The 25,231-nt window shown below is 40.7% G+C and overlaps 12 protein-coding genes across 16 annotated transcripts; 11 read left to right on the top strand and 1 right to left on the bottom strand.

Moving 5' to 3' along the window:
- Positions 1–2,585: 2,585 nt before the first annotated feature.
- LOC116934182 (cuticle protein 19) lies at positions 2,586–3,550 on the top strand. The gene is made up of 3 exons (XM_045179210.1): positions 2,586–2,740; positions 2,838–3,005; positions 3,067–3,550. The coding sequence occupies exons 1-3, from the start codon at positions 2,735–2,737 to the stop codon at positions 3,475–3,477; spliced, it is 585 nt and encodes a 194-aa protein (XP_045035145.1). The 5' UTR covers positions 2,586–2,734; the 3' UTR covers positions 3,478–3,550.
- Positions 3,551–4,301: 751 nt separating this feature from the next.
- On the top strand, positions 4,302–6,659 carry LOC116934180 (adhesive plaque matrix protein). 4 transcript variants are annotated; one of them, XM_045179191.1, is made up of 4 exons: positions 4,302–4,323; positions 5,946–6,146; positions 6,210–6,467; positions 6,528–6,659. In XM_045179191.1, exons 1-4 carry the CDS (start codon positions 4,318–4,320, stop codon positions 6,567–6,569), a joined length of 507 nt encoding a protein of 168 aa, XP_045035126.1. In that variant the 5' UTR covers positions 4,302–4,317; the 3' UTR covers positions 6,570–6,659. The 4 variants fall into 4 exon arrangements, with proteins under 4 accessions (XP_045035126.1, XP_045035121.1, XP_045035120.1 ...); XM_045179186.1 differs by having other exon boundaries at positions 6,210–6,476; positions 6,507–6,655; XM_045179185.1 differs by having other exon boundaries at positions 6,210–6,486; positions 6,517–6,640.
- On the top strand, positions 5,803–10,671 carry LOC116934178 (adhesive plaque matrix protein). 2 transcript variants are annotated; one of them, XM_045179234.1, is made up of 3 exons: positions 5,803–5,826; positions 10,024–10,191; positions 10,253–10,671. In XM_045179234.1, the coding sequence occupies exons 1-3, from the start codon at positions 5,821–5,823 to the stop codon at positions 10,595–10,597; spliced, it is 519 nt and encodes a 172-aa protein (XP_045035169.1). In that variant the 5' UTR covers positions 5,803–5,820; the 3' UTR covers positions 10,598–10,671. The 2 variants fall into 2 exon arrangements, with proteins under 2 accessions (XP_045035169.1, XP_032797658.2); XM_032941767.2 differs by lacking the exon at positions 5,803–5,826 and adding an exon at positions 9,773–9,911.
- Positions 7,446–8,312, top strand: LOC116929291 (adhesive plaque matrix protein). The gene is made up of 3 exons (XM_032936483.2): positions 7,446–7,499; positions 7,615–7,815; positions 7,879–8,312. Exons 1-3 carry the CDS (start codon positions 7,494–7,496, stop codon positions 8,236–8,238), a joined length of 567 nt encoding a protein of 188 aa, XP_032792374.2. The 5' UTR covers positions 7,446–7,493; the 3' UTR covers positions 8,239–8,312.
- A 734-nt stretch (positions 10,672–11,405) lies between the features above and the next one.
- On the top strand, positions 11,406–12,311 carry LOC116934176 (adhesive plaque matrix protein). The gene is made up of 3 exons (XM_032941765.2): positions 11,406–11,492; positions 11,606–11,776; positions 11,842–12,311. The coding sequence occupies exons 1-3, from the start codon at positions 11,487–11,489 to the stop codon at positions 12,229–12,231; spliced, it is 567 nt and encodes a 188-aa protein (XP_032797656.2). The 5' UTR covers positions 11,406–11,486; the 3' UTR covers positions 12,232–12,311.
- An 855-nt stretch (positions 12,312–13,166) lies between these two features.
- Positions 13,167–14,082, top strand: LOC116929328 (adhesive plaque matrix protein). The gene is made up of 3 exons (XM_032936516.2): positions 13,167–13,227; positions 13,348–13,548; positions 13,619–14,082. Exons 1-3 carry the CDS (start codon positions 13,222–13,224, stop codon positions 14,006–14,008), a joined length of 597 nt encoding a protein of 198 aa, XP_032792407.2. The 5' UTR covers positions 13,167–13,221; the 3' UTR covers positions 14,009–14,082.
- Positions 14,083–15,094: 1,012 nt separating this feature from the next.
- On the top strand, positions 15,095–15,948 carry LOC116929317 (adhesive plaque matrix protein). The gene is made up of 3 exons (XM_045179222.1): positions 15,095–15,135; positions 15,252–15,452; positions 15,518–15,948. Exons 1-3 carry the CDS (start codon positions 15,130–15,132, stop codon positions 15,875–15,877), a joined length of 567 nt encoding a protein of 188 aa, XP_045035157.1. The 5' UTR covers positions 15,095–15,129; the 3' UTR covers positions 15,878–15,948.
- Positions 15,949–16,689: 741 nt separating this feature from the next.
- On the top strand, positions 16,690–17,671 carry LOC123466558 (adhesive plaque matrix protein-like). Its single transcript, XM_045179203.1, has 3 exons — positions 16,690–16,826; positions 16,943–17,140; positions 17,202–17,671. Exons 1-3 carry the CDS (start codon positions 16,710–16,712, stop codon positions 17,532–17,534), a joined length of 648 nt encoding a protein of 215 aa, XP_045035138.1. The 5' UTR covers positions 16,690–16,709; the 3' UTR covers positions 17,535–17,671.
- Positions 17,672–18,457: 786 nt separating this feature from the next.
- On the top strand, positions 18,458–19,475 carry LOC123475952 (adhesive plaque matrix protein-like). The gene is made up of 3 exons (XM_045179196.1): positions 18,458–18,589; positions 18,710–18,910; positions 18,981–19,475. The coding sequence occupies exons 1-3, from the start codon at positions 18,470–18,472 to the stop codon at positions 19,398–19,400; spliced, it is 741 nt and encodes a 246-aa protein (XP_045035131.1). The 5' UTR covers positions 18,458–18,469; the 3' UTR covers positions 19,401–19,475.
- A 1,074-nt stretch (positions 19,476–20,549) lies between these two features.
- Positions 20,550–21,414, top strand: LOC116929346 (adhesive plaque matrix protein). The gene is made up of 3 exons (XM_045179225.1): positions 20,550–20,614; positions 20,731–20,916; positions 20,982–21,414. Exons 1-3 carry the CDS (start codon positions 20,609–20,611, stop codon positions 21,339–21,341), a joined length of 552 nt encoding a protein of 183 aa, XP_045035160.1. The 5' UTR covers positions 20,550–20,608; the 3' UTR covers positions 21,342–21,414.
- Positions 21,415–22,153: 739 nt separating this feature from the next.
- On the top strand, positions 22,154–23,139 carry LOC116929307 (repetitive proline-rich cell wall protein 1). Its single transcript, XM_032936496.2, has 3 exons — positions 22,154–22,290; positions 22,407–22,604; positions 22,666–23,139. The coding sequence occupies exons 1-3, from the start codon at positions 22,174–22,176 to the stop codon at positions 23,053–23,055; spliced, it is 705 nt and encodes a 234-aa protein (XP_032792387.2). The 5' UTR covers positions 22,154–22,173; the 3' UTR covers positions 23,056–23,139.
- A 691-nt stretch (positions 23,140–23,830) lies between these two features.
- LOC116929264 (adhesive plaque matrix protein) lies at positions 23,831–24,823 on the bottom strand. The gene is made up of 3 exons (XM_032936452.2): positions 24,670–24,823; positions 24,399–24,593; positions 23,831–24,326 (listed from the first exon to the last, which is right to left on the bottom strand). Exons 1-3 carry the CDS (start codon positions 24,673–24,675, stop codon positions 23,922–23,924), a joined length of 606 nt encoding a protein of 201 aa, XP_032792343.2. The 5' UTR covers positions 24,676–24,823; the 3' UTR covers positions 23,831–23,921.
- Between the last annotated feature and the right edge of the window lie 408 nt (positions 24,824–25,231).

Below are 25,231 nucleotides of genomic sequence, written 5' to 3'. Positions count from 1 at the left end.
CATGCAATACTTTTGTTTTGATCATACTCAATGCGGCGGTTGAACGAGGTCAAATCAGAAATCAAACCCAATAGTATTGCCGCTGAAAACTCATCGAAAGTGGATTTTTTTGAAGGTGTAAAACGTGTTTTTTTAAAAAGACCTTAATACAGCAGAACAAAGTAAATTCAAAAGAAAACCAAGACAAATCCAAAAGAGCATGTAAATGACATCATACCTGGCGAGAAAAAAGGAAAGTGAAAACGCGAGTAGAAAGAGCGGGGGAACGTTGCGCGTTACGAGACAAAGTCGACATTAAAAAACAAAAGAAAATGTGCAGTAATTCAAAAACAAAGTACCGACAAATGTATTTAAATGCTTAAACGAGATTTTTGAAAAGTACAACGTGCGGTAACCTGGATTTGTTTTCGTTTATTCGTGTCCTTACACAGAATATGGATCCAATTAAGTAGGGTATAACTACTTAAATTGTACTGAGAACACACGAAACGGGTACGATGGATTGTATACGAAAGCAGGGAAACTAGAAGTACGTGAAGAAAAAGTCAATGAAAACAAAATAGCGTTATAAATGAAACAGAAGTTTAAAACGCAAAAGAAATGGAATAACCCTTTCAGCCATGAGCGTGCCAGTATTCAGACACGCATCGCTGTGATTCTTGCTAAAAGAAAACAAATTGCCATTAAAATTTTTAAGAAGGAATGCACACAGTCATTAATTGGTCAACTATTATTATCCTGTAAAATCGGCCTTGGTATTTGGCTTAAATAATGGGCAGTGTATTTCGACATTATGATCAAGTAAGACATTCGAAGTTTTGCGGAGAAAGTGAAACGATTTTCACGAACAAAACAAGCGCAGTTTTTTTATCGAAAAATGCGTGCTGACTAATAAAGAAAGACAAAGAATGGCACATACGTGATGTACTACGGAAACGCGCAATTAAAGACTAACACGCTCCCCAATTCTGGCGCAAAACTGATCGCAAAATAGCCAAGAAAAGAAAATCACGACTTGAGATTTTTAGCGACAACAAGAGAATTTCTTTTTGCGGCAGGAAAACGTCTAGTGGTTAAACGTCCCCAACCATCACGTCATTGCGGTTGATTTTGCACGGAAAAGCAATCACCGCCGCCCGTGATGGATCTAAGCCATCTAGTTCTTGCTTCTGTTATGCACGGCAACTTTCACATGCGTTGAAACTCAATCGACGCGGAGCATGATCATAAGCCTATTGGGTAAAATCACTCTCACAACCAAACAGAGTAAACAGAAATATCTGATTTAATTATTTAATATTTAAGCTGTAAACATAACCGCGAGAGGATAAGCCTGCAGCCACAGTTTAATTTCATCGACGAACCACACCCTATCGATGATTTACGTTACACGCATAAAATGTTTGAATTCTTTTTTAGAAGTGTGATAATAATTTTAGAAACAACTGCACGCCTATCAACCTCGATAAAACGTATGTATAGAGCAACCCCTTTGTGTCTTGCTGTCGGCAACGACCAATTCTAACCTGAAAGACGACTACGTAGAAAGGAAAATAGCCATTGATATAATATCCCCTTTTCGCGGAACGACCGCGACGTTTTGCCAATGTACAAGAAAACCCGTAAATGCTAGAAACCGTAAGAGAACGTAAAGAAAACGAGAGTAATGAATATATAAGAGTTTGCAGTAAAAAGGTAGCCGACTTTTTCTTTCGCCAGCGTTGCCGGGAGGCCCAAAGAGGGCGAAAACGAAATGAGATTGCCTCATCATAGCATCCAGGTGAATTTTTTTGTTGTTCTTTCCCTTTCTTTAGTATTTTGGATGTCGCTGTGGGTCGTGCCAAGTAATTGCGGTTCGAATGTGGGTGTCGTAATTTGCGCATTTCGTGATCCTCACGACATCCGGTGCGCGTTTTACTGCTATACAGGTGGGATGCTGCGTAAATGGAAGTTTTATAGATTGTTGGTCGCCTTTTTTTTTTTTAGAGAGCTGATTGTTATGTACACTTAACGATTAGGAGATGGAATTACATTGTGAGCTGAAAGTAGTAATGTGTTGACGGTAGAATTCAGTAGATCGACTTTCAACGGAGCACTGATGCACGAACGGGAAATCCCCGATATAAAAAATTGAAAATGTTTACTGGGAATTTCCTAACACACAGTCCAAGAAAATTGGCCAACAACGTGATGTTTGTTTGACGACGGCGTAAAAAACTAGCTGTTATTACGCTATTTTATTGTGGGGCAGGTGTAAAAGGTTAAGGAAACACCGATGATTGAAATTCTTTTTTCCTTTCATCTGTTCTGAATTGAAACGAAGGCAAAAACTAAAATAATTGGTTTTTGGCTGAAAATCTCCACTTTTTATTATCTTTTAAAAGAGAATAATTTATTGCGTTGACTTATACCTGTGCAAGAAAGATAATTACACCCATTAGCGGAATGTTTTCGCTTACGTATATAGGGATGGGTCTTCCATCGTCGTTATTGTTCGTTGTAGCCGCAATCTCTATCCACCGCACAAACGCTTGCGGGTAAAAACTAAAAGTGGAACACCATGACGTCATATCGGCGAAGGTTGCTCGATATAACAAACTATTTGTTCTACAAGCCAAAAATATGTTTTCACATACGAAAACTTATAGTTGGGTTTTCATTCGCTGCGTAGTATAAAAGACCTGTTTTGCTGTTTGGGAAGGCACAGTTTCACTAAAACTTCTAAAGCAACAACATGAAAGTAAGTAATACAAACCTATTCCGGAATTTAGTTTAGATCCAATTTTACCAGTATTCCTTTTATTGACTTGATTTCTGTTATCACTTTGATTGCAAAGGTCTTCATCCTCGCTGCATTGGTCGCCGTCGTGGCTTCTCAGAGCTATCCCAAGCCTCAATACACTACTCCGGCATACCCTGCACCAGCATACCCAGCTCCTGCTTACAAAGCTCCAGCCTACCCTGCCCCTGCCTATCCGTCTCCGTCGTACAAGACTCCCGAATATGTAAGTCATGAAAACGAGCGTCTTATTTCTCTGATCTAACGGTTTATGCATTGAATTTCAGGCCCCCATGCCATACAGCTTCAACTGGGCCGTTAAGGACGATCCTTCCTACAACGATTACGCTCACCAAGAGACCGCTGATGACAAGGGATACGTGACCGGCTCTTACCGCACTCTTCTTCCTGATGGCCGCACTCAGATCGTCAACTACAAAGCTGATGACTACACCGGTTACGTAGCTGATGTCAAATACGAAGGAGAGGCCAAAGAGTACAAGCCAGCTTACAAACCCGCTGGTTATCCAAGCCCAGCTTACCCTAGCCCATCTTACCCTAGCCCATCTTACCCTAGCCCATCTTACCCTAGCCCAGCTTACCCTAGCCCAGCTTACCCTAGCCCAGCTTACCCTAGCCCTGCACCTAAATATCCCAGCCCAGCTTACCCAGCTCCCAAATACCCTACCAAGTACTAGATGAACCGAACACTTACAAGTCAACTGCATGCTAAATTATTTTGAATTCAAATACAATTGGATGAAACATAAACACTCCAGAGTTAATTGTCCGCTTTTGCTTACTATAGTTTTTTTTTTTTTATAAACTAATTTTTGAAATTTAATTTGACGTAGGGTTGTGTGGGAAGCAAGGCGTTCTAAAAATAAAGACATAATACCTCGAAATCCAAATCCACACGGATCACTGGTAAAATTTACATGTCCTCATCATTTAAGCGAACTTGCCTGCCACCATACGTATGATTTGAGCCATTTATCAAAGTTTGAGTGATCAGTTCGTTGGGTAAATACACGGAATGCAAGACCAGAGCGCGATGGAGTTAAATGAGCATCTAGTCAGCCAAAATCAAAAATTTTTGCCATAATTCGCGATAATTTGAATCCTTTTTGGAAAGCATCTTTTTCTGTAATTAAAGCGTGCGCAAAAAGGAGCCAATAGACATACAGAAAGACAGACGCAGAAATGTAGCTTCATAATCCGGAGAAAGAAAAAGGCCTTTTGTTTTCTAGTGAAAAGAAACTAGAGAATAATAAGGTAAACGAGCAGTTATCTAACAAAAGCTTTTAGCAAGGAACTGACATGCTGTATGAATGTGGTGATACCGAGTATTTCGATTTCCAGATATGCAAATGATTATCGGAGCAGGTTTAGTATTTTCAAAGTTCATTTACCAGACCGCTGGCGATCATCGACTGAAAGGTTCCAACCTTAACTCGATTTCTTTTTTCTGCCGGTATAAAAGCACCTTTCCAGTAACCAAGGAGGCACAGTTTCTTACAAACTTTCAACGCATCAACATGAAGGTAAGAAACTAAAGGAACAACATGAACTAAGCACAAACTACGCCTAGTTTAGTGAAAGGAAAAATATATTCTTTGTGAGTTTAATTTCTTTCTGTTTCTCATCTTATTTTGTGTGTACAGATCTTTATTGTCGCCGCATTGGTCACCGTCGTAGCCTCCCAAGGTTACCCCAAGCCGCAGTACCCCAAGCCGCAATATCCTGCTCCGTCATACCCCGCTCCGGCGTACAATGCTCCAGCCTACCCCGCACCCGCCTATCCTTCTCCGACTTATGCCTAAAACCCCGGAATACGTAAGTTCTTAATATAAAAATGCCACTATCTCTTATTTTTTCCACTTTTGTTATAACATGTTAGGCTCCTATGCCATACAGCTTCAACTGGGCCGTTAAGGACGATCCCTCTTACAATGATTACGCTCACCAAGAGACCGCTGATGACAAGGGATACGTTACCGGCTCTTACCGCACTCTTCTTCCTGATGGTCGCACTCAGATCGTGGACTACAAAGCCGATGACTACACCGGTTACGTAGCTGATGTCAAATACGAAGGAGAGGCCAAAGAGTACAAGCCAGCTTACAAACCCGCTGGTTACCCTAGCCCAGCTTACCCAAGCCCATCTTACCCCAGCTCCAGTTACCCTGCACCTAAATATCCTAGCCCAGCTTACCCAGCACCCAAATACCCAACCAAGTACTAGATAAACCAAAATAGTTACAAGTCAACTGTATGCTAAATTATTGTGAACATGAAATACAATTCGATGAAACAAAATCTCTCTAAAGTCAATCGACCGCTTTTGCCTACTTTACTCAATTTTATCAACCGATTTCTGAAATCTAATATGAAGTAAATCATCGGATGTGTGGGATCCAAGCCGATAATAAATAATGGCAGGATGTCAATCGATCTATAATACGTTCTCGCTACTTTAATGATCTTGCTACCGTTTTGCCATATAACTTTAAGGTTAGCCGTATTTAGGAATGATGTAGTAATCAGTTCGTCGGTTAAGTTCGAAATACAAGAATAGAACACGGTGGTGTTCAGTGAGTAACAAGGCAGTCAAAGCCAAACTTTGAAACCCATATTTCATGTTAATTCGAATCTTTTTCAAATAAGCTCATTCTCACTAAATACACCGTGCGAAAAGAGACAAACATAATGAAAATAAAACAGTAGAGAGTTTTTTGTTTAATCCTGGTGAGAAAACAGCGAAAATAGCGTATCAAACAAGCAGTTCGCTAAAACAAATTTTTGGTATGATATTGAACTGTTGGATGATTGTGGTTACACCAAGTAATTTCATGTCAACATTGAGGCGTGCAAATCATACCGGTTTTAGATAAGTATGTGTAAAGTTCATTTGTCATAGCGCTAGCGATCGTCGAACGAAAGGTACCAGCCCTAACTCGATTTCTTTTTTCTACCGGTATATAAGCCCCTCTCCAGTCACCTAAAAGGCACAGTTTCTTCTCAACTTTCAAAGCATCAACATGAAGGTAAAGAGCTCAAGCAACAGCATAATTAAACACAAACTAGTTTAGTGGAAGGAATAAGTTTATGTCTTTTCTCTGTTTAATTCTATTCTTTTTTGGCTCGTCTTATCTTGTGCGTACAGATCTTTATTCTCGCTGCATTTGTCGCCGTCGTAGCTTCCCAGGGTTATCCCAAGCCACAGTACCCCAAGCCTCAGTATCCCAAGCCCCAATACCCTACCCCGGAATACCCTGCACCAGCATACCCTACACCAGCGTACAAAGCTCCAGCCTACCCAGCGCCCGCTTATCCTTCTCCGGCTTATGCCAAAACTCCGGAATACGTAAGTGCTTACCACGTAAAAGCCCTTATCTCTTATTCATTTCCATTTATTACAACACATTAGGCTCCTATGCCATACAACTTCAACTGGGCCGTTAAGGACGATCCCTCCTACAACGATTACGCTCACCAAGAGACAGCCGATGACAAGGGGTACGTTACCGGATCTTACCGCACTCTTCTTCCTGATGGTCGCACTCAGATCGTGGACTACAAAGCCGATGACTACACCGGTTACTTAGCTGATGTCAAATACGAAGGAGAGGCCAAGGAATACAAGCCAGCTTACAAACCCGCTGGTTACCCAAGTCCAGCGTATCCAAGCCCATCTTACCCAAGCCCAGCTTATTCTGCTCCTAAATACCCAAGCCCATCATATCCTAGCCCAGCTTACCCAGCTCCCAAATATCCAACCAAATATTAGATGAGCCAGCTCAGCTATAAGTCAATTGTAAACTAAATTATCACAAAACGAAATACATTCTATCGTAGCAAAATAAAAAACGAAATGAATAATCTTTTCAACAAATCAATTTTCTGAATGAACGGCACGAATCGCCATCTTGAGCGATCAGGCTATAAAAATTTTGATTCCTGATTCCCATAACTGAAATAGCTACAGCATTTAAGAATCAGACTTCACCCAGTTCAAATTAAAACAAAGAAAGGTTCTCACACTCTTGTGTGACAAACCTTTTATTTAAGTTTGGATAATTCTGGATAAGCAGGGAAATGTAAATAAAAATGAATGTTTCAGTTGAATACTCTACGAATGAATCATCACAGAACCCACACTTCTGATTCTCACTGGTAATTCAACAAAAATCCCCAAATATCGGTAAATTTTGATATGAGATCAGAAGCGAGAGAGCTGGAGTGAAGTGAGAGAGGTCTGCAAAATTCCGAAATTTACGAAAGCGGCCGGAACATTCGCACTTCCGAAACTGCTCTTCTGCGATTTACTCACAGGTTCATGGAAAACTCTTGCAAAATATGAGAAAATGGCACAATTATCCGTGAATATGTATCAGGAGATCAAGACCTCAACATTTCTTTTCGTGCGCTAAACAAAATATCTTTTCAAACCTGGTCGTTGATGTGACAAAATTCGGACATAACTAAACTGTCTAAAATAAACCAAGAGACATACAGATTTTAAGTAATCGCAAGAAGCTGTTGCAAAACCGAAATAATTTCTAACAGTGACAGGTTGGCATTGAAGGCCATCTAATGGTCACATGCTCTTTGTGGGCCAAGCCCTAACTCGATTTCTTTTTTGTACCAGTATATAAGCCTCTCTCCAACAACCAAGAAGGCACAGTTACTTCCAAACTTCCAACACAACAACATGAAGGTAAACAACTGAAGCAGCAACAGAAATTAGTACAAAGTAGCTACATGGCAGTAAAATTAGGTGTTTTCTGTGAGTTTAATGTGTTTATGCGATTCGTCTTGCCTTCTATGAACAGGTTTTCATTCTCGCTGCATTGGTCGTCGTCGTAGCCTCCCAGGGTTACCCCAAGCCACAGTACCCCAAGCCTCAGTATCCCAAGCCCCAATACCCTACCCCGGCATACCCTGCACCAGCATACCCTACACCAGCGTACAAAGCTCCAGCCTACCCAGCACCCGCTTATCCTTCTCCGGCTTATGCCAAAACTCCGGAATACGTAAGTGCTTACCACGTAAAAGCCTTTATATTTTATTCATTTCCATTTATTACAACAAATTAGGCTCCTATGCCATACAACTTCAACTGGGCCGTCAAGGACGATCCCTCCTACAACGATTACGCTCACCAAGAGACCGCCGATGACAAGGGATACGTTACCGGCTCTTACCGCACTCTTCTTCCTGATGGTCGTACCCAGATCGTAGACTACAAAGCCGATGACTACACCGGTTATGTAGCTGATGTCAAATACGAAGGAGAGGCCAAAGAGTACAAGCCAGCCTACAAACCCGCTGGTTACCCGAGCCCGGCTTATCCAAGCCCATCTTACCCAAGCCCATCTTATTCTGCACCTAAATACCCAAGTCCAGCATATCCTAGCCCGGCCTACCCAGCTCCCAAATATCCAACTAAATATTAGATGAACCACATCGATTATAAGTCAATTGTAAACTAAAATGATCTTGAACTGAAAATACATATTCTATCTATATACGAAAGCTATAAGTAATTCGATGTAGCTCTTCCAAAAATTCCCCTTTTTACTGAAAACCACAGGAATCGCATTCGTGAACCACAGCAATTATAACACCTGCAAGTCCCACCTCTTCTCTTGTTGATAATAAAATTGACGAATTCATGTGAATCTTTCCCTTTACCGCTGACTTCCCTTATTATTCGAAATGAACAATCAGCCAGAACTGCTATGTGGTCGACCGGTTCGTAAATCATACACTGGCATGTGTACGGTGAACTGATGGAGCAATTTGAATCTTGACATTACGTTAGAACACTCAATTAGCATTTGCCCTGTTCTGTTCTCTTTGACGAATTTTCCACGAGTGAAGAATACGATCGATTTGCAGAATTCCCGCATCGGCTGTTATTCATTAACGACTTGCTATATTGTCATGATTATAATTGCCGATGGTTAATGAAGTTTTAGTAATTTTTTTAAAGTCTCGATGCAATGGCTTTACCGATTTAACGGGCAGCATAAAGTGAGATGATATAGAATCATGTATATACATTACTTTAAGAGCTATAACAAAAACGTTTCCCAACAACATTCTCCTGCCAATTGTTGTGTGTGCACACCAGACTGCGCAGTTTCTAGAAAACGTGTCACTCTTCTATGGCCAATTTTCTTATTCCAATGACCAACAAATGAAGTTTCTCCCCAATGGATTGAGCAATCTATCAAGAGGCAATTCCAGGGGCGTTGGCGGGGATTTTTTTATGGTTTCACACCCTCGGCCAGTGGTTTCTATTGGCCACAGGTTTTTCATATCGGGAACGTGAATGCATATACATATGTTTAAAATAAAAAATTCATCAGTTATTCATCAACTATTACTTTAGAGATTTTGCTGTATCAAAACCAGATATCTCTATTCCGGTTATTGAAATTGCGTTGGTATATACTGCATCAAAATGGATAGCAAAGAGTTCAATAATAATTTCAGTTTTTTTTTGCAGAACGCCAGTTGAACCATACGTTTTTATAGACAAACAATGTTTCCGATTTACTTTAGTAATTTTATTGAGATCTTGCATTATTATCTAGTGACAATTCACCTTCCAGTAATTCAGGCACTTGACAATTTGTAGTTGGTTTTAAAAGTCGGTCTTAAATTTGAGAATATTTTGGTTTTGTTTGCTAAAACATTAATATTGCAAACTAGGCATGATTTCAATTCGAAATTAAAACGAGGATCACAAAAATAGATTTTCTTTTCACGTGGGACTTAAAATTTAGAGAAAATCAACTTTGTGAAACAAGTTCAGTCTAGAGGTATAGGACCGTTCAGTAACATTCTCATTTAAATTTTACAGAGTTATTCCATGTCTTCTGAAAATAGATTTTGAATGCTATCCTGAATTAATTACACATACGTACGCATGTGTTTTAAAAACAAATTTTATGATTTCTTACGCAATCTTGAAAGCAATTGAACGAGAGCCAGTTTTCAAAACGAGCATTGCTTAGCCGACCCAACCCAAACTCGATTTCTTTTTTTTTTTGGTATAAAAGGGCTGGTTTGCATTTGGAAAAGACAGTTGAATTCTAACTTTCAAAGCATCAACATGAAGGTAAAAGAACTTAATACACTACGCTTCTGTGCACCAGAATGAAAGTGACTCAGTTTCTGGCTATCGTATAGCATTACATTCGATTTTCGTTTCTTGTTTTCGTTTTTCACAGTTCATCATCCTCGCTGCATTAGTCGCCACTGTAGCTTCTCAGGGCTACCCCAAGCCACAATATCCTACTCCGGCATACCCCGCACCAGCATACCCAGCTCCGGCTTACAAAGCTCCAGCCTACCCTACCCCTGCCTATCCGTCTCCGTCGTACAAGACTCCCGAATATGTAAGTCATGAAAACAAGCATCTTATTTCTCTGATCTAACGGTTTATGCATTGAATTTCAGGCCCCCATGCCATACAGCTTCAACTGGGCCGTTAAGGACGATCCTTCCTACAATGATTACGCTCACCAAGAGACCGCTGATGACAAGGGATACGTGACTGGCTCTTACCGCACTCTTCTTCCTGATGGCCGCACTCAGATCGTCAACTACAAAGCTGATGACTACACCGGTTACGTGGCTGATGTCAAATACGAAGGAGAGGCCAAGGAATACAAGCCAGCTTACAAACCCACTGGTTATCCAAGCCCAGCTTACCCTAGCCCAGCTTACCCCAGCTCCAGTTACCCTGCACCCAAATATCCCAGTCCAGCTTACCCAGCTCCCAAATACCCAACCAAGTACTAGATTAAACCACATAGTTCCAAGTCAGCTGTATACTAAATTATTTTGGATACAAATAAATTTCAATCACACAAAAATTATCTGTATGTAATAGGCAAATATGCCTAGGTTTATTTTTTTTTACCAACCGATATCACGAAACCCAAATTGACGTAAGTCAAATGAAAATAATGTTGGAATACAAGCAATACATTTTTACGTTTTAGCTATACTTTAAGTAAGCATGTGTAGGCCTACCTATAAAGTTGGCTGTATTAAAAAACTATTTTGTTCATTACGTCGACAGAGTTCAAAATACAAGAATATACTCAAATAGAGGTGAATGAGTGTCTAGACAGTCAAAGTTTACGTAATTTGTCACAGGCAAACGTAAATTTAACATTTACTACCCCGTACGACCTATACACTCTCGCGTTAAAACAAAGTCTTCACCATAGTACATGATACCAGTTCAAATCTTTTTGGTAGGGAGGCTTTTTCCAGCTTGTCATGGCGCTCGCAAAGAGAAGCGGATGAGAGACGAAAACAAGCGGCAGACAGACAAAATGCGAGGAAAGGGAAAAGCCGTTTGTTTAATCGTTATGAGAAACTAAAAATAATAAAGTATAAGCAAGCATTTCCCTTGAAAAGAAACTCGGATAGGAAACTGAAAACTTGTACGGTCGTTGTAACATCCAATCCGTTTGATTTCCAGAAATCGCATGATTCTCTCGGCTCAGCGACAAGTATTTTCAGAGTCATTATTTTCAAAGTTTCGTTTGTCGTATCACTATAGCAATCATCGATTGAAAAACTTTCCAGAAATATCTCGATTTCTTTTCCGTGCCGGTATATAAGCTCCTTTCAAGTCACTAAGAAGGCACAGTTTCTTCTCAACCATCAACGCATCAACATGAAGGTAAAAAGCTCAAGCAACACCATGAACGAAGTACAAGCAATGCCTAGTTAAGTGAAATTATATAATTTATGTGAGTTTTAATGTCTTTCTTTGGTTCGTGTTATTGTCTACAGGTTTTCGTTCTCTCTGCATTGATCGTCGTTGTAGCTTCCCAGGGTTACCCGAAGCCACAATACCCTACTCCGGCATATCCTGCTCCGGCATACCCTACGCCAGCCTACAAAGCTCCAGCCTACCCCGCACCAGCCTATTCTTCACCAGCCTACGCAAAAACTCAGGAATATGTACGTGCTTCATATGAAAATGCAATCATCTCTTATTCATTTCCACATTTGTTACAACATGTTAGGCCCCTATGCCATACAGCTTCAACTGGGCCGTTAAGGACGATCCTTCCTACAACGATTACGCTCACCAAGAGACCGCTGATGACAAGGGATACGTGACCGGTTCTTACCGCACTCTTCTTCCTGATGGCCGCACTCAAATCGTAAATTACAAAGCCGATGACTACACCGGTTATGTAGCTGACGTCAAATACGACGGAGAGGCAAAGGAATACAAGCCAGCTTACAAACCCGCTGGTTATCCAAGCCCAGCTTACCCTAGCCCTTCTTACCCTAGCCCAGCTTACCCTAGTCCAGCTTACCCAAGTACTGCTTATTCTGCTCCTAAATATCAAAACCCTTCATATCCTAGCCCAGCCTACCCATCACCAAAATACCCAACCAAATATTAGACGTGCCAGGTTAATAAGAAGTCAACTGTAAACTAAAATGTTTTGAACTGAAATACATTATGTCTTGATGAGAAAGTAAACTAATGAATCGAAATGAACAGTATACCCTAAAATAACCACTGTTTATGCAGAAACGGCATGAATTGCCATCGGGAGCGATCGGGATAATAATCAAGTTTTATGTTTTTCTAACCGTGGCAGCTACTGCATTTAGTAATCACATAGCACCCATTTCAAACTAAAACAAGTAAAAGTTCTCTGAATGTTGTCTGTAGAAACTGAATGTCTACTTTCCATTTGAATATAAAGTCTAAATTGTCATGTCAACGTACGTATGAAACTGAATATGTTCTTCGAAGTTCTTAACAATAAAATAGAAAATACTAATATTTTAACAACTGCACTACAAAGTGTTGCACAAGGCGATCTTTCACAAACATTTACAGTAAGTTGTTTCACCGAACATGAAAACGTCTCATTCTCTCCGGCAATTGTTAAAGAGTCAAGAAAAATCGATCAATTTTGGCATAAAGCCGAGGTGGGCAAACTGCCTGTATCCCTAGTTCCCATCTAGAGTGCATCGACAAGGAAATTCACATTTCCAAATCTCTGATATGTTGCGACAGATTTACATTATAATGAAAACCCTCAGGAGCAAGGATTTTTATGTTTGTAACCTGACATGAACATCACAAGTGCCAAATCTTTATCGTGCGTTAAACGGAAAAGCATATCATTCTTTGTTTCCAACGCAAATAGCTGCCTCACTCTTACCAACAGAAATTACTTATTGTTTGAAAGTAAACAAGCACAGAAAGGTGTTACAAATATCAAAATAATTTCTGAAAGTGACAGGTCGGGACTGAAGGCCAACTAATGATCCGTGCTGGTTGGTTCAGCCCTAACTCGATTTCTTTTTTGTACCAGTATATAAGCCTCTCTCCAACTACCAAGAAGACACAGTTGCTTCCAAACTTCCAACACAACAACATGAAGGTAAGGAACTCGAGTAGCAACCGAAACTAGTACAAAGAGGCTAGCTATATGACATCAAAATTGAAGTGTTTTCTGCGAGTTTAATTTCTTGATTTGGTTCATCTGGTCTTCTACCTACAGGTTTTCATTCTCGCTGCATTGGTCGCCGTCGTAGCTTCTCAGGGTTACCCCAAGCCACAGTACCCCAAGCCGCAGTACCCCAAGCCGGAATATCCTACGCCAGCATACCCTGCACCAGCATACCCTACACCAGCGTACAAAACTCCAGCCTACCCTGCACCGGCATACCCGTCTCCGGCTTATGCCAAAACTCCGGAATACGTAAGTGTTAACCTCGTAATAGCCGTTATCTGGTAGGCTTTTCATTTTCACATTTGTTAAAACATAATAGGCTCCTATGCCATACAACTTCAACTGGGCCGTTAAGGACGATCCCTCTTACAACGATTACACTCACCAAGAGACTGCCGATGACAAGGGCTACGTTACTGGCTCTTACCGCACTCTTCTTCCTGATGGTCGTACCCAGATCGTGGACTACAAAGCCGATGACTACACCGGTTACGTAGCTGATGTTAAATACGACGGAGAGGCCAAGGAATACAAGCCAGCTTACAAGCCTGCTGGTTACTCAAGCCCCGCTTATCCAAGCCCCGCTTACCCAAGCCCCGCTTACCCAAGCCCCGCTTACCCAAGCCCAGCTTATTCTGCACCTAAATATCCAAGCCCGTCATATCCTAGCCCAGCCTACCCATCACCTAAATATCCAACCAAATATTAGATGAGCCAGCTCAGTTATAAGTCAATTGTAAACTAAATTATTGCAAACGGAAAATACATTCTATCGTAGCAAAATTCGAAATGAAATTATCTTTTTAATAAAACAGTTTTGTGAGAAAACTGTTGAAAGTAAACTCACAATCGTTGTTCGAACGTTGTACTTCTGTATAAACGTTCTGTTTCCACTTAACACAATCGTATATGTGTAGTTATGTTTTTCCTCTTCCCAAAGGGTTGAGAAGAAGACTTTTAGTCTTTTTACTCTCATGCTATGAGAATGTCGTTACTATCTACCTTCTGATTCAGAAGAGTTAACCAAGTTCCATAATACTTGAAGCAACTCCCTAGTTGAATACAAAACTATTTAATCAAAGTGTTTTACTTCGCTGCAAAACTTAACAAAAACGGCACAAATCCCTATGTTGAGCGAGCATGGCATAAATATTGAGATGCATAATTTTCATAACTGAAACAGTTACAACCTTTCACCATCAGAGTTACCCTGTTCAAAGTAAAACTAAGAAAGGTTCTAGAAATCTTGCGTTGCAAACGCTTTACTTAAGTTAAGGTAATGTTTTATAATAAAGCGAATGTTTAAATGAAAATATAGGAAGTTTAAGTTGAATATCTTCTGAATAAAAGGATACATGATGAACACTTTTGATTCTAACTGCTAATTCAACGAGAATTACGAAGAATTTGTAAATTTTGATATGAGATCAGAAACTGGTGAGATGGTTTGAAGTGGGAGAGATCTGGGAATTCCCGAATTAAAAAAACATTCGCACGCCCGAACTTTTGCTTCTGCGATATTCTCAACTGGTTCATCAAAAACAAAAAAATAACGTTTTAACTTGGTCTTAGATGGGAAAAAATATTATACGCAAACATGTTTCTAAAATCAACCAATAGACCTACAGATTTTTAGTAATCACAAGAAGATGTTCCAAAAATCCAAATAATTTCCGAAAGTGACAGGTTGGTACTGATGGCCAGGCCATCTAGTGATTCATGCTTTGTGCTGGGCCAAGCCCTAACTCGATTTCTTTTTTGTACCGGTATATAAGCCTCTCTCCAGCAACTAAGAAGACACAGTTGCTTCCAAACTTCCAACACAACAACATGAAGGTAAGGAACTCAAGCAGCAACAGAAACTAGTGCAAAGTAGCTACATGGCAGTAAAATTAAGTGTTTTCTGTGAGTTTAAGTGTTTATGTGTGGTTCGTCTTACCTTCTATGAACAGGTTTTCATTCTCGCTGCATTGGTCGTCGTTGTAGCCTCCCAGGGCTACCCCAAGCCACAGTACCCTAAGCCGCAATATCCTACGCCAGCATACCCTGCTCCAGCATACCCTACACCAGCATACCCTACACCAGCGTACAAAGCTCCAGCCTACCCTGCACCGGCCTACCCGTCTCCGGCTTATGCCAAAACTCCAGAATACGTAAGTGTTAACCATTAAATAGCCGTTATCTGGTATTCATTTTCACATTTTTTACAACATAATAGGCTCCTATGCCATACGACTTCAACTGGGCCGTTAAGGACGATCCTTCCTACAACGATTACGCTCACCAAGAGACTGCCGATGACAAGGGCTACGTTACTGGCTCTTACCGCACTCTTCTTCCTGATGGTCGTACCCAGATCGTAGACTACAAAGCCGATGACTACACCGGTTACGTAGCTGATGTCAAATACGACGGAGAGGCCAAGGAATACAAGCCAGCTTACAAACCCGCTGGTTACCCAAGCCCAGCGTACCAAAAACCATCTTACCCAAGCCCATCTTATTCTGCTCCTAAATACCCAAGCCCGTCATATCCTAGCCCTGCCTACCCATCGCCTAAGTATCCAACCAAATATTAGACGAACCAGCCTGATTTAAAAAATCGTAAACTAAATTATATTGGACTGAAATACATTCTGTTTTCGACGCATTCAAATGTATCACTCAAAAATCATTTTCGATCGAAGGGCAGGTATTGACAGCGTGATCGGGATAATAATCAAGTCCTCTGTTTTTCACGGGGTTTTCTACAACTTTGGCAGCTACGGCATTTAGAATTAAGCTTAATGTAATTCAAATGATAATACAAAGGAATGTTTTTGGAATTTCACGTGAAAATGTGTAATCCCTACTTCAACTTCGATAATTTTGGACAGCTAAGCACGTATTAAAGAAACGTGAATCTTTAAGGAAAATTTTAAGGCCTACCATAGTGCGTATGAAATTTGCATAATCGGTGCATGAGCTGACATGAACTGTACCATCAATATGATAAAAGTTAGTTTTTTTAAAAGATTATGTAAATTCTTACAGGGAATCAAAAATGGGTGAACTAGAGATACCCCAAATTCCAACTTTACGTGAATATTTGCTGGAACATTTAGGCCTGCAAACTTGTGCTCCTGCGATAGACTTTCAGGTCCGATCAAAACTTTTACGAAATGTGAAAGATTTGCTCAATTTTCGCTACCACCATGAATTTGTTTCAGGACCGAAGGCTTTTTCATCATACGATAAGCGAAAGAATCTATCAAACTGAATTTCTGTCACACAAACTTTTGGCTAAATATATATTTGTATTGGATTAATTAGATAGAACATTTGAAAGTATAGAAGCTCAGATAAGTTTCACAAAAATCAAAACAATTTCTTAAAGTGATAGGGCGACATTGAAGGCCAGTTGATGGTTTCATGGTGTTTGGTTGGTCCAACCCTAACCCGATTTCTTTTTTGCACCCGTATAAAAGCCTTTCTCCAACAACCAAGAAGGCACAGTTGCTTCCAAACTTCCAACAAATCAACATGAAGGTAAGAAACTCATCAAGCAACAGAAACTTATAGTACAAACTAGCTAAATGGCAGCAAAGAATTAAGTCTTTCTTATGAGATTAACATTTTGCTTCGGTCTTGTTGTTAATTTGCAGATCATTGTTCTTGCTGCCCTCGTCGCCATCGTAGCTTCCCAGGGCTACCCCAAGCCACAGTACCCCAAGCCACAATACCCCAAGCCCCAATACCCTACTCCGGCATATCCTGCACCAGCATACCCAGCTCCGGCTTACAAGGCTCCAGCCTACCCTTCACCTGCCTATCCATCTCCGTCCTACAAGACTCCCGAATATGTAAGTCATGAAAACGAGCCTCTTATTTCTCTGATCTAACGGTTGATGCATTGGATTCTAGGCCCCCATGCCATACAACTTCAACTGGGCCGTTAAGGACGATCCTTCCTACAACGATTACGCTCACCAAGAGACCGCCGATGACAAGGGATACGTTACCGGCTCTTACCGCACTCTTCTTCCTGATGGCCGCACTCAGATCGTCAACTACAAAGCTGATGACTACACCGGTTACGTGGCTGATGTCAAATACGAAGGAGAGGCCAAGGAATACAAGCCAGCTTACAAACCCGCTGGTTATCCAAGCCCAGCTTACCCTAGCCCATCTTACCCTAGCCCAGCTTACCCTAGTCCAGCTTACCCAAGTACTGCTTATTCTGCTCCTAAATATTAAAACCCTTCATATCCTAGCCCAGCCTACCCATCACCGAAATACCCAACCAAATATTAGACGTGCCAGGTTAATAAGAAGTCAACTGTAAACTAAAATGTTTTGAACGGAAATACATTATGTCTTGATGAGAAAGTAAACAAATGAATCGAAATGAACAGTATACCCTAAAACAACCACTGTTTATGCAGAAACGGCATGAATCGCCATCGGGAGCGATCGGGATAATAATCAAGTTTCATGTTTTTCATAACCGTGGCAGCTACTGCATTTAGTAATCACATAGCACCCATTTCAAACTAAAACAAGTAAAAGTTCTCTGAATGTTGTCTGGAGAAACTGAATGTCTACCTTCCATTTGAATAAGTCTAAATTGTCATGTCAACGTACGTATGAAACTGAATATGTTCTTCGAAGTTCTTAACAATAAAATAGAAAATACTAATATTTTAACAACTGCACTACAAAGTGTTGCGCAAGGCGATCTTTCACAAACATTTACAGTAAGTTGTTTCACCGAACATGAAGACGTCTTATTCTCTCCGGCAATTGTTAAAGAGTCAAGAAAAATCGATCAATTTTGGCATAAAGCCGAGGTGGGCAAACTGCCTGTATTCCTAGTTCCCATCTGAAGTGTATCGACAAGGAAATTCACATTCCTAAATCTCTGATATGTTGCGACAGATTTACATTATAATAAAAACCCTCAGGAGCAAGTATTTTTATGTTTGTAACCTGACATGAATATTTTTCACAAGTGCCAGATCTTTATCGTGCGTTAAACGGAATAGCATATCATTCTTTGTTTCCAACACAAATAGCTGCCTCACTCTTACCAACAGAAATTACTTATTGTTTGAAAGTAAACAAGCACAGAAAGGTGTTACAAATATCAAAATAATTTCTGAAAGTGACAGGTCGACACTGAAGGCCAACTAATGATCCGTGCTGCTTGGTTCAGCCCTAACTCGATTTCTTTTTTGTACCAGTATATAAGCCTCTCTCCAACTACCAAGAAGACACAGTTGCTTCCAAAGTTCCAACACAACAACATGAAGGTAAGGAACTCGAGTAGCAACTGAAACTAGTACAAAGAAGCTAGCTATATGACATCAAAATTGAAGTGTTTTCTGCGAGTTTAATTTCTTGATTTGGTTCATCTGGTCTTCTATCTACAGGTTTTCATTCTCGCTGCATTGGTCGCCGTCGTAGCTTCTCAGGGTTACCCCAAGCCACAGTACCCTAAGCCGCAGTACCCCAAGCCGGAATATCCTACGCCAGCATACCCCGCACCAGCATACCCTACACCAGCGTACCAAACTCCAGCCTACCCTGCACCGGCATACCCGTCTCCGGCTTATGCCAAAACTCCGGAATACGTAAGTGTTAACCTCGTATTAGCCGTTATCTGGTAAGCTATTCATTTTCACATTTGTTAAAACATAATAGGCTCCTATGCCATACAACTTCAACTGGGCCGTTAAGGACGATCCCTCTTACAACGTTTACACTCACCAAGAGACTGCCGATGACAAGGGCTACGTTTCCGGTTCTTACCGCACTCTTCTTCCTGATGGCCGCACTCAAATCGTAAATTACAAAGCCGATGACTACACCGGTTATGTAGCTGACGTCAAATACGACGGAGAGGCAAAGGAATACAAGCCAGTTTACAAACCCGCTGGTTATCCAAGCCCCGCTTACCCAAGCCCAGCTTACCCAAGCCCCGCTTACCCAAGCCCAGCTTACCCAAGCCCCGCTTACCCAAGCCCAGCTTACCCAAGCCCAGCTTATTCTGAACCTAAATATCCAAGCCCGTCATATCCTAGCCCAGCCTACCCATCACCTAAATATCCAACCAAATATTAGATGAGCCAGCTGAGTTATAAGTCAATTGTAAACTAAATTATCGCAAACGAAAAATACATTCTATCGTAGCAAAAATCGAAATGAAATTATCTTTTTAATAAAACAGTTTTGTGAGAAAACTGTTGAAAGTAAACTCAGAATCGTTGTTCGAACGTTGTGCTTCTGTATCAACGTTCTGTTTCCACTTAACACAATCGTATATGTGTAGTTATGTTTTTCCTCTTCCCAAAGGATTGAGAAGAAGACTTTTAGTCTTTTTACTCTCATGCTATGAGAATGTCGTTACTATCTACCTTCTGATTCAGAAGAGTTAACCAAGTTCCATAATACTTGAAGCAACTCCCTAGTTGAATACAAAACTATTTAATCAAAGTGTTTTACTTCGCTGCAAAACCTAACAAAAACGGCACAAATCCCTATGTTGAGCGAGCACGGCATAAATATTGAGATGCATAATTTTCATAACTGAAACAGTTACAACCTTTCACCATCAGAGTTACCCTGTTCAAAGTAAAACAAAGAAAGTTTCTAGAAATCTTGCGTTGCAAACGCTTTACTTAAGTTAAGGTAATGTTTTATAATCAAGCGAATGTTTAAATGAAAATATAGGAAGTTTAAGTTGAATATCTTACTAATAAAAGGATTCATGATGAACACTTTTGATTCTAACTGCTAATTCAACGAGAATTACGAAAAATTTGTAAATTGTGATATGAGATCAGAAACTGGTGAACTGGTTTGAAGTGGGAGAGATCGGGGAATTCCCGAATTAAAAAAACATTCCCACGCCCATACTTTTGCTTCTGCGATATTCTCAACTGGTTCATGAAAAACTCTTGAAAAATATAAGACGATGGCACACACTGTGTAAGCTGCCATGAGTATTTATCAGAACCACCAAATTCTTTTTTTATCCGCTAAACAAAATAACGTTTTTAACTTGGTCTTAGATGGGACAAAATATTATACGCAAACATGTTTCTAAAATCAACCAATAGACCTACAGATTTTAAGTAATCACAACAAGATGTTCAAAAAATCCAAATAATTTTCGAAAGTGACAAGTCGGTACTGATGGCCAGGCCATCTAGTGATTCATGCTTTGTGCTGGGCCAAGCCCTAACTCGATTTCTTTTTTGTACCGGTATATAAGCCTCTCTCCAGCAACTAAGAAGACATAGTTACTTCCAAACTTCCAACACAATAACATGAAGGTAAGGAACTCAAGCAGCAACAGAAACTATTGCAAAGTAGCTACATGGCAGTAAAATTAGGTGTTTTCTGTGAGTTTAAGTGTTTATGTGTGGTTCGTCTTACCTTCTATGAACAGGTTTTCATTCTCGCTGCATTGGTCGTCGTTGTAGCCTCCCAGGGCTACCCCAAGCCACAGTACCCTAAGCCGCAAAATCCTACGCCAGCATATCCTGCTCCAGCATACCCTACACCAGCGTACAAAGCTCCAGCCTACCCTGCACCGGCCTACCCGTCTCCGGCTTATGCCAAAACTCCAGAATACGTAAGTGTTAACCACGTAATAGCCGTTATCTGGTATTCATTTTCACATTTTTTACAACATAATAGGCTCCTATGCCATACAACTTCAACTGGGCCGTTAAGGACGATCCCTCTTACAACGATTACGCTCACCAAGAGACCGCCGATGACAAGGGATACGTTACCGGCTCTTACCGCACTCTTCTTCCTGATGGTCGTACCCAGATCGTAGACTACAAAGCCGATGACTACACCGGTTACGTAGCTGATGTCAAATACGACGGAGAGGCCAAGGAATACAAGCCTGCTTACAAACCCGCTGGTTACCCAAGCCCAGCGTACCAAAAACCATCTTACCCGAGCCCATCTTATTCTGCTCCTAAATACCCAAGCCCGTCATATCCTAGCCCTGCCTACCCATCGCCTAAGTATCCAACCAAATATTAGATGAACCAGCCTGATTTTAAGACAATCGTAAACTAAATTATATTGAACTGAAATACATTCTGTTTTCGACGCATTCAGATGTATCAATCAAAAATCATTTTCGATCGAAGTGAAGGTATTACCAGCGTGACCGGGATAATAATCAAGTCCTCTGTTTTTCACGGGGTTTTCCACAATATTGGCAGCTACGGCATTTAGAATTAAGCATAATGTAATTCAAATGATAATACAAAGGAATGTTTCCGGAATTTCACGGGAAAATGTGTAATCCCTACTTCAACTTCGATCAATTTTGTACAGCTAAGCACGCATTAAAGAAACGTGAATCTTTAAGGCAAATTTTAAGACATACCATAGTGCGTATGAAATTTGCATAATCGGTGCATAAGCTGACATGAACTGTACCATCAATATGATAAAACTTGGTTTTTCAAAAAGATTCTGATAATTCTGACAGGGATTCAAAAATGGGTGAACTAGAAATTCCCAAAATTCCGACATTACGAATATTTGCTGGAACATTTAGGCTTGCAAATTGTGCTCCTGTGATAGACTTTCAGACCAATCAAACTTAAGCGAAATGTGAAAGATTTGCTCAAATTTCGCAACCACCATGAATTTGTTTCAGGGCCGTAGGCTTTTTCATCTTACACGATAAGCGAAAGAATCTATCAAACTGAATTTCTGTGACACAAATTTTTGGCTAAATAAATATTTGTATTGGATTAATTAGATAGAACATTTGAAAGTATAGAAGCTCAGATAAGTTTCACAAAAATCAAAACAATTTCTTAAAGTGATAGGGCGACATTGAAGGCCAGTTGATGGTTTCATGGTGTTTGGTTGGTCCAACCCTAACCCGATTTCTTTTTTGCACCCGTATAAAAGCCTTTCTCCAACAACCAAGAAGGCACAGTTGCTTCCAAACTTCCAACAAATCAACATGAAGGTAAGGAACTCAAGAAGCAACAGAAACTTATAGTACAAACTAGCTAAATGGCAGCAAAGAATTAAGTTTTTCTTATGAGATTAACATCTTGCTTCGGTCTTGTTGTTAATTTGCAGATCATTGTTCTTGCTGCCCTCGTCGCCATCGTAGCTTCCCAGGGCTACCCCAAGCCACAGTACCCCAAGCCACAATACCCCAAGCCCCAATACCCTACTCCGGCATATCCTGCACCAGCATACCCAGCTCCGGCTTACAAGGCTCCAGCCTACCCTGCACCTGCCTATCCATCTCCGTCCTACAAGACTCCCGAATATGTAAGTCATGAAAACGAGCCTCTTATTTCTCTGATCTAACGGTTGATGCATTGGATTCTAGGCCCCCATGCCATACAACTTCAACTGGGCTGTTAAGGACGATCCTTCCTACAACGATTACGCTCACCAAGAGACCGCTGATGACAAGGGATACGTTACCGGCTCTTACCGCACTCTTCTTCCTGATGGTCGTACCCAGATCGTGGACTACAAAGCCGATGACTACACCGGCTATGTAGCTGATGTCAAATACGACGGAGAGGCCAAGGAATACAAGCCAGCTTACAAACCCGCTGGTTATCCAAGCCCGGCTTACCCTAGCCCAGCTTACCCAAGCCCTGCTTATTCAGCGCCAAAATACCCAAGCCCAGCCTATTCCGCTCCGAAATACCCAAGCCCTGCATATCCAAGCCCAGCATACCCATCACCTAAATACCCAACCAAATATTAGATGTGCAAGTTCTGGTATAAGTCAATTTGTAAACCAAATTATTTTGAACCGAAATACATTCTATCTTAGTAAGAAAAAACAAAATATGTTTTTTAAAAAGTCACTTTTATGTGGAAGACAAGACGCGTGAATAAGACACTTTCTCTCTTCTCCTTATCCTGTCGTTCTATTTAACTATGCTGCTGAAGAATCAGCCGTCAATCAGTTACAATCATAAAATTTTACAATAAAGAAAAGTAACCAAAATCTTGTTTGGAAGAATTGTTTTGCTATTTCAATTTTGATGGTGCAAGTGTACACAGTTACATGTAAGCACGCAGATTGGCCCCATGGCAATAAAACGTGAAGTCCAAATTTCGCCTTTCTTCACGAATTATTCAACAATTTAATATCCCGTTTTTTTTTTTTTGCAAGATGATCGATCGCCAGAGAGCCTTCACATTTGCAAAGGATATGATGTAGCACATCGATATCTTAATCGTTATTTAAAATGCTAACGAAGATGGACAGTGCACACGAACTTCTTAAACCAAATTTAATTTTCCCCATTCCGGCGATTCCATCAACAATGTTTTGCGCTTCTCGGTAGCAAAAAAAAGGTTCATCATGTACCAAACCAAGTAAAAAAAAACTAAAACTAATTCCAAAACCCTATACTGATACTCTTATGGTACTTTCTATCTATAATCCTATAGTAATAAAGTTCAAGCTGTTGGATGCACTCATTTCTCCTATCAAAAGCAGTGACCAATAAATGAAATTTTTTAGACAAAACTTCTTTCCAATAATTGTATTTGATAAAATAGTTTGCAATTGTCAAATGGGATTTGCGCTATAATGTCTATAGAAGGCTCATATAAAATAATTTAATATCTGGCAGAGTATTTAGGTGCTGGATAGGAAGGATAAGACGGAGGTCGGTACGACGGATAAGAAGGAGCTGGATAATCGTTCTTGTAAGCCGGTTTAGGATAGGCTGGCTTCGGGTACGTCGGTGAGGAATACGCCGGCTTATATTCCGGATAAGCAGCAGGCTTGTAAGGAGCTGGCTTGTTTTCAGGGTACTTGGCCTCGCCTTCGTACTTGACGTCAGCGACGTATCCGGTGTAATCATCGGCCTTGTAAGCAACAGTCTGTTTGCGGCCGTCGGGAAGATCGACGCTATAGGATCCAGTAACGTAGCCCTTATCGTCACCAGCCTCCTGATGATTGTAGTTGTTGTAAGTGTAGGCATCCTTCACTTCCCAAGCGAAATCGTACGGCATTGGGGTCTGCGTTGAAAGTGGGCACATAAAAATGAAAAGGCTTGTACACTGTGAATGTGTTCAAAATTCGGCATTTACCTCATAAGTCTGTGGGTAGGCAGGTTTGGCGTAATCTGCGCTAGGATACGATGGTTTGGGGTAAGATGGGTATGAAGGTTTAGGGTACGTCGGATAACTTGGTGACGGATAGGCCGGTGGCTTGTAGGAAGGCCTGTTAGGATACGACTGGCCGTTAACGGCAACCAAAGCGACGAGAACGATGCAGAGAAAGACCTATGAACGATGAATGTTTCAAGTGTGTTAATATCTTTAGATTCAAGTTTGCTGTAAAGACACGGTCAATTTTTACCTTCATGTTGTGCTTGTGATGGCTCGAATGAGACTGATGCTCTTCAAACCGTTTTGGCTTTCCTTTTATACGATTCCAAATCGTTTGGTGGGCGTAGCTTTGCCCTTTTATTATATACACTTAGATCAGTCACTTGGTCTTCTGTGTACGCTGACACAGTTTGAGTTTAGAATGCGCATCCAGTAGTGACGGACCGAAAAGGGCCTTCCCGGTGGCACCGGCGAAGAAAGTTACTCACCTCTCCGCTATACAGACAGCGGCATATGGTAATGACGTCAACGCACGCTGTACTACACGATTCTCCCATCAGTTCGTGTTATGTCACGATTCATTTTGTTTGGCACATTGCGACCATAATCTAGAAGCGTGTACGCGCACTTGTACTTTCCTTTCTCAGCGTTTGTTTCGCTTCATTAGCTTATAATTTTTTTTTTCCTTTTCGTGACAGCATTTTTGTTTATTGCCTATACGATTGTTGGGTCATTCAACGTTTACCCCCTTTCTACAATTTCAGACGGAATATCGTGATTACATGTATACATATATTTTTTCAAAATATTGG

This window comes from Daphnia magna, linkage group LG1 (genome assembly GCF_020631705.1).
Source record: "Daphnia magna isolate NIES linkage group LG1, ASM2063170v1.1, whole genome shotgun sequence".
Classification (NCBI taxonomy): Eukaryota; Metazoa; Arthropoda; class Branchiopoda; order Diplostraca; family Daphniidae; genus Daphnia; species Daphnia magna.
This window is presented reverse-complemented; position numbering and strand designations above follow the sequence as displayed.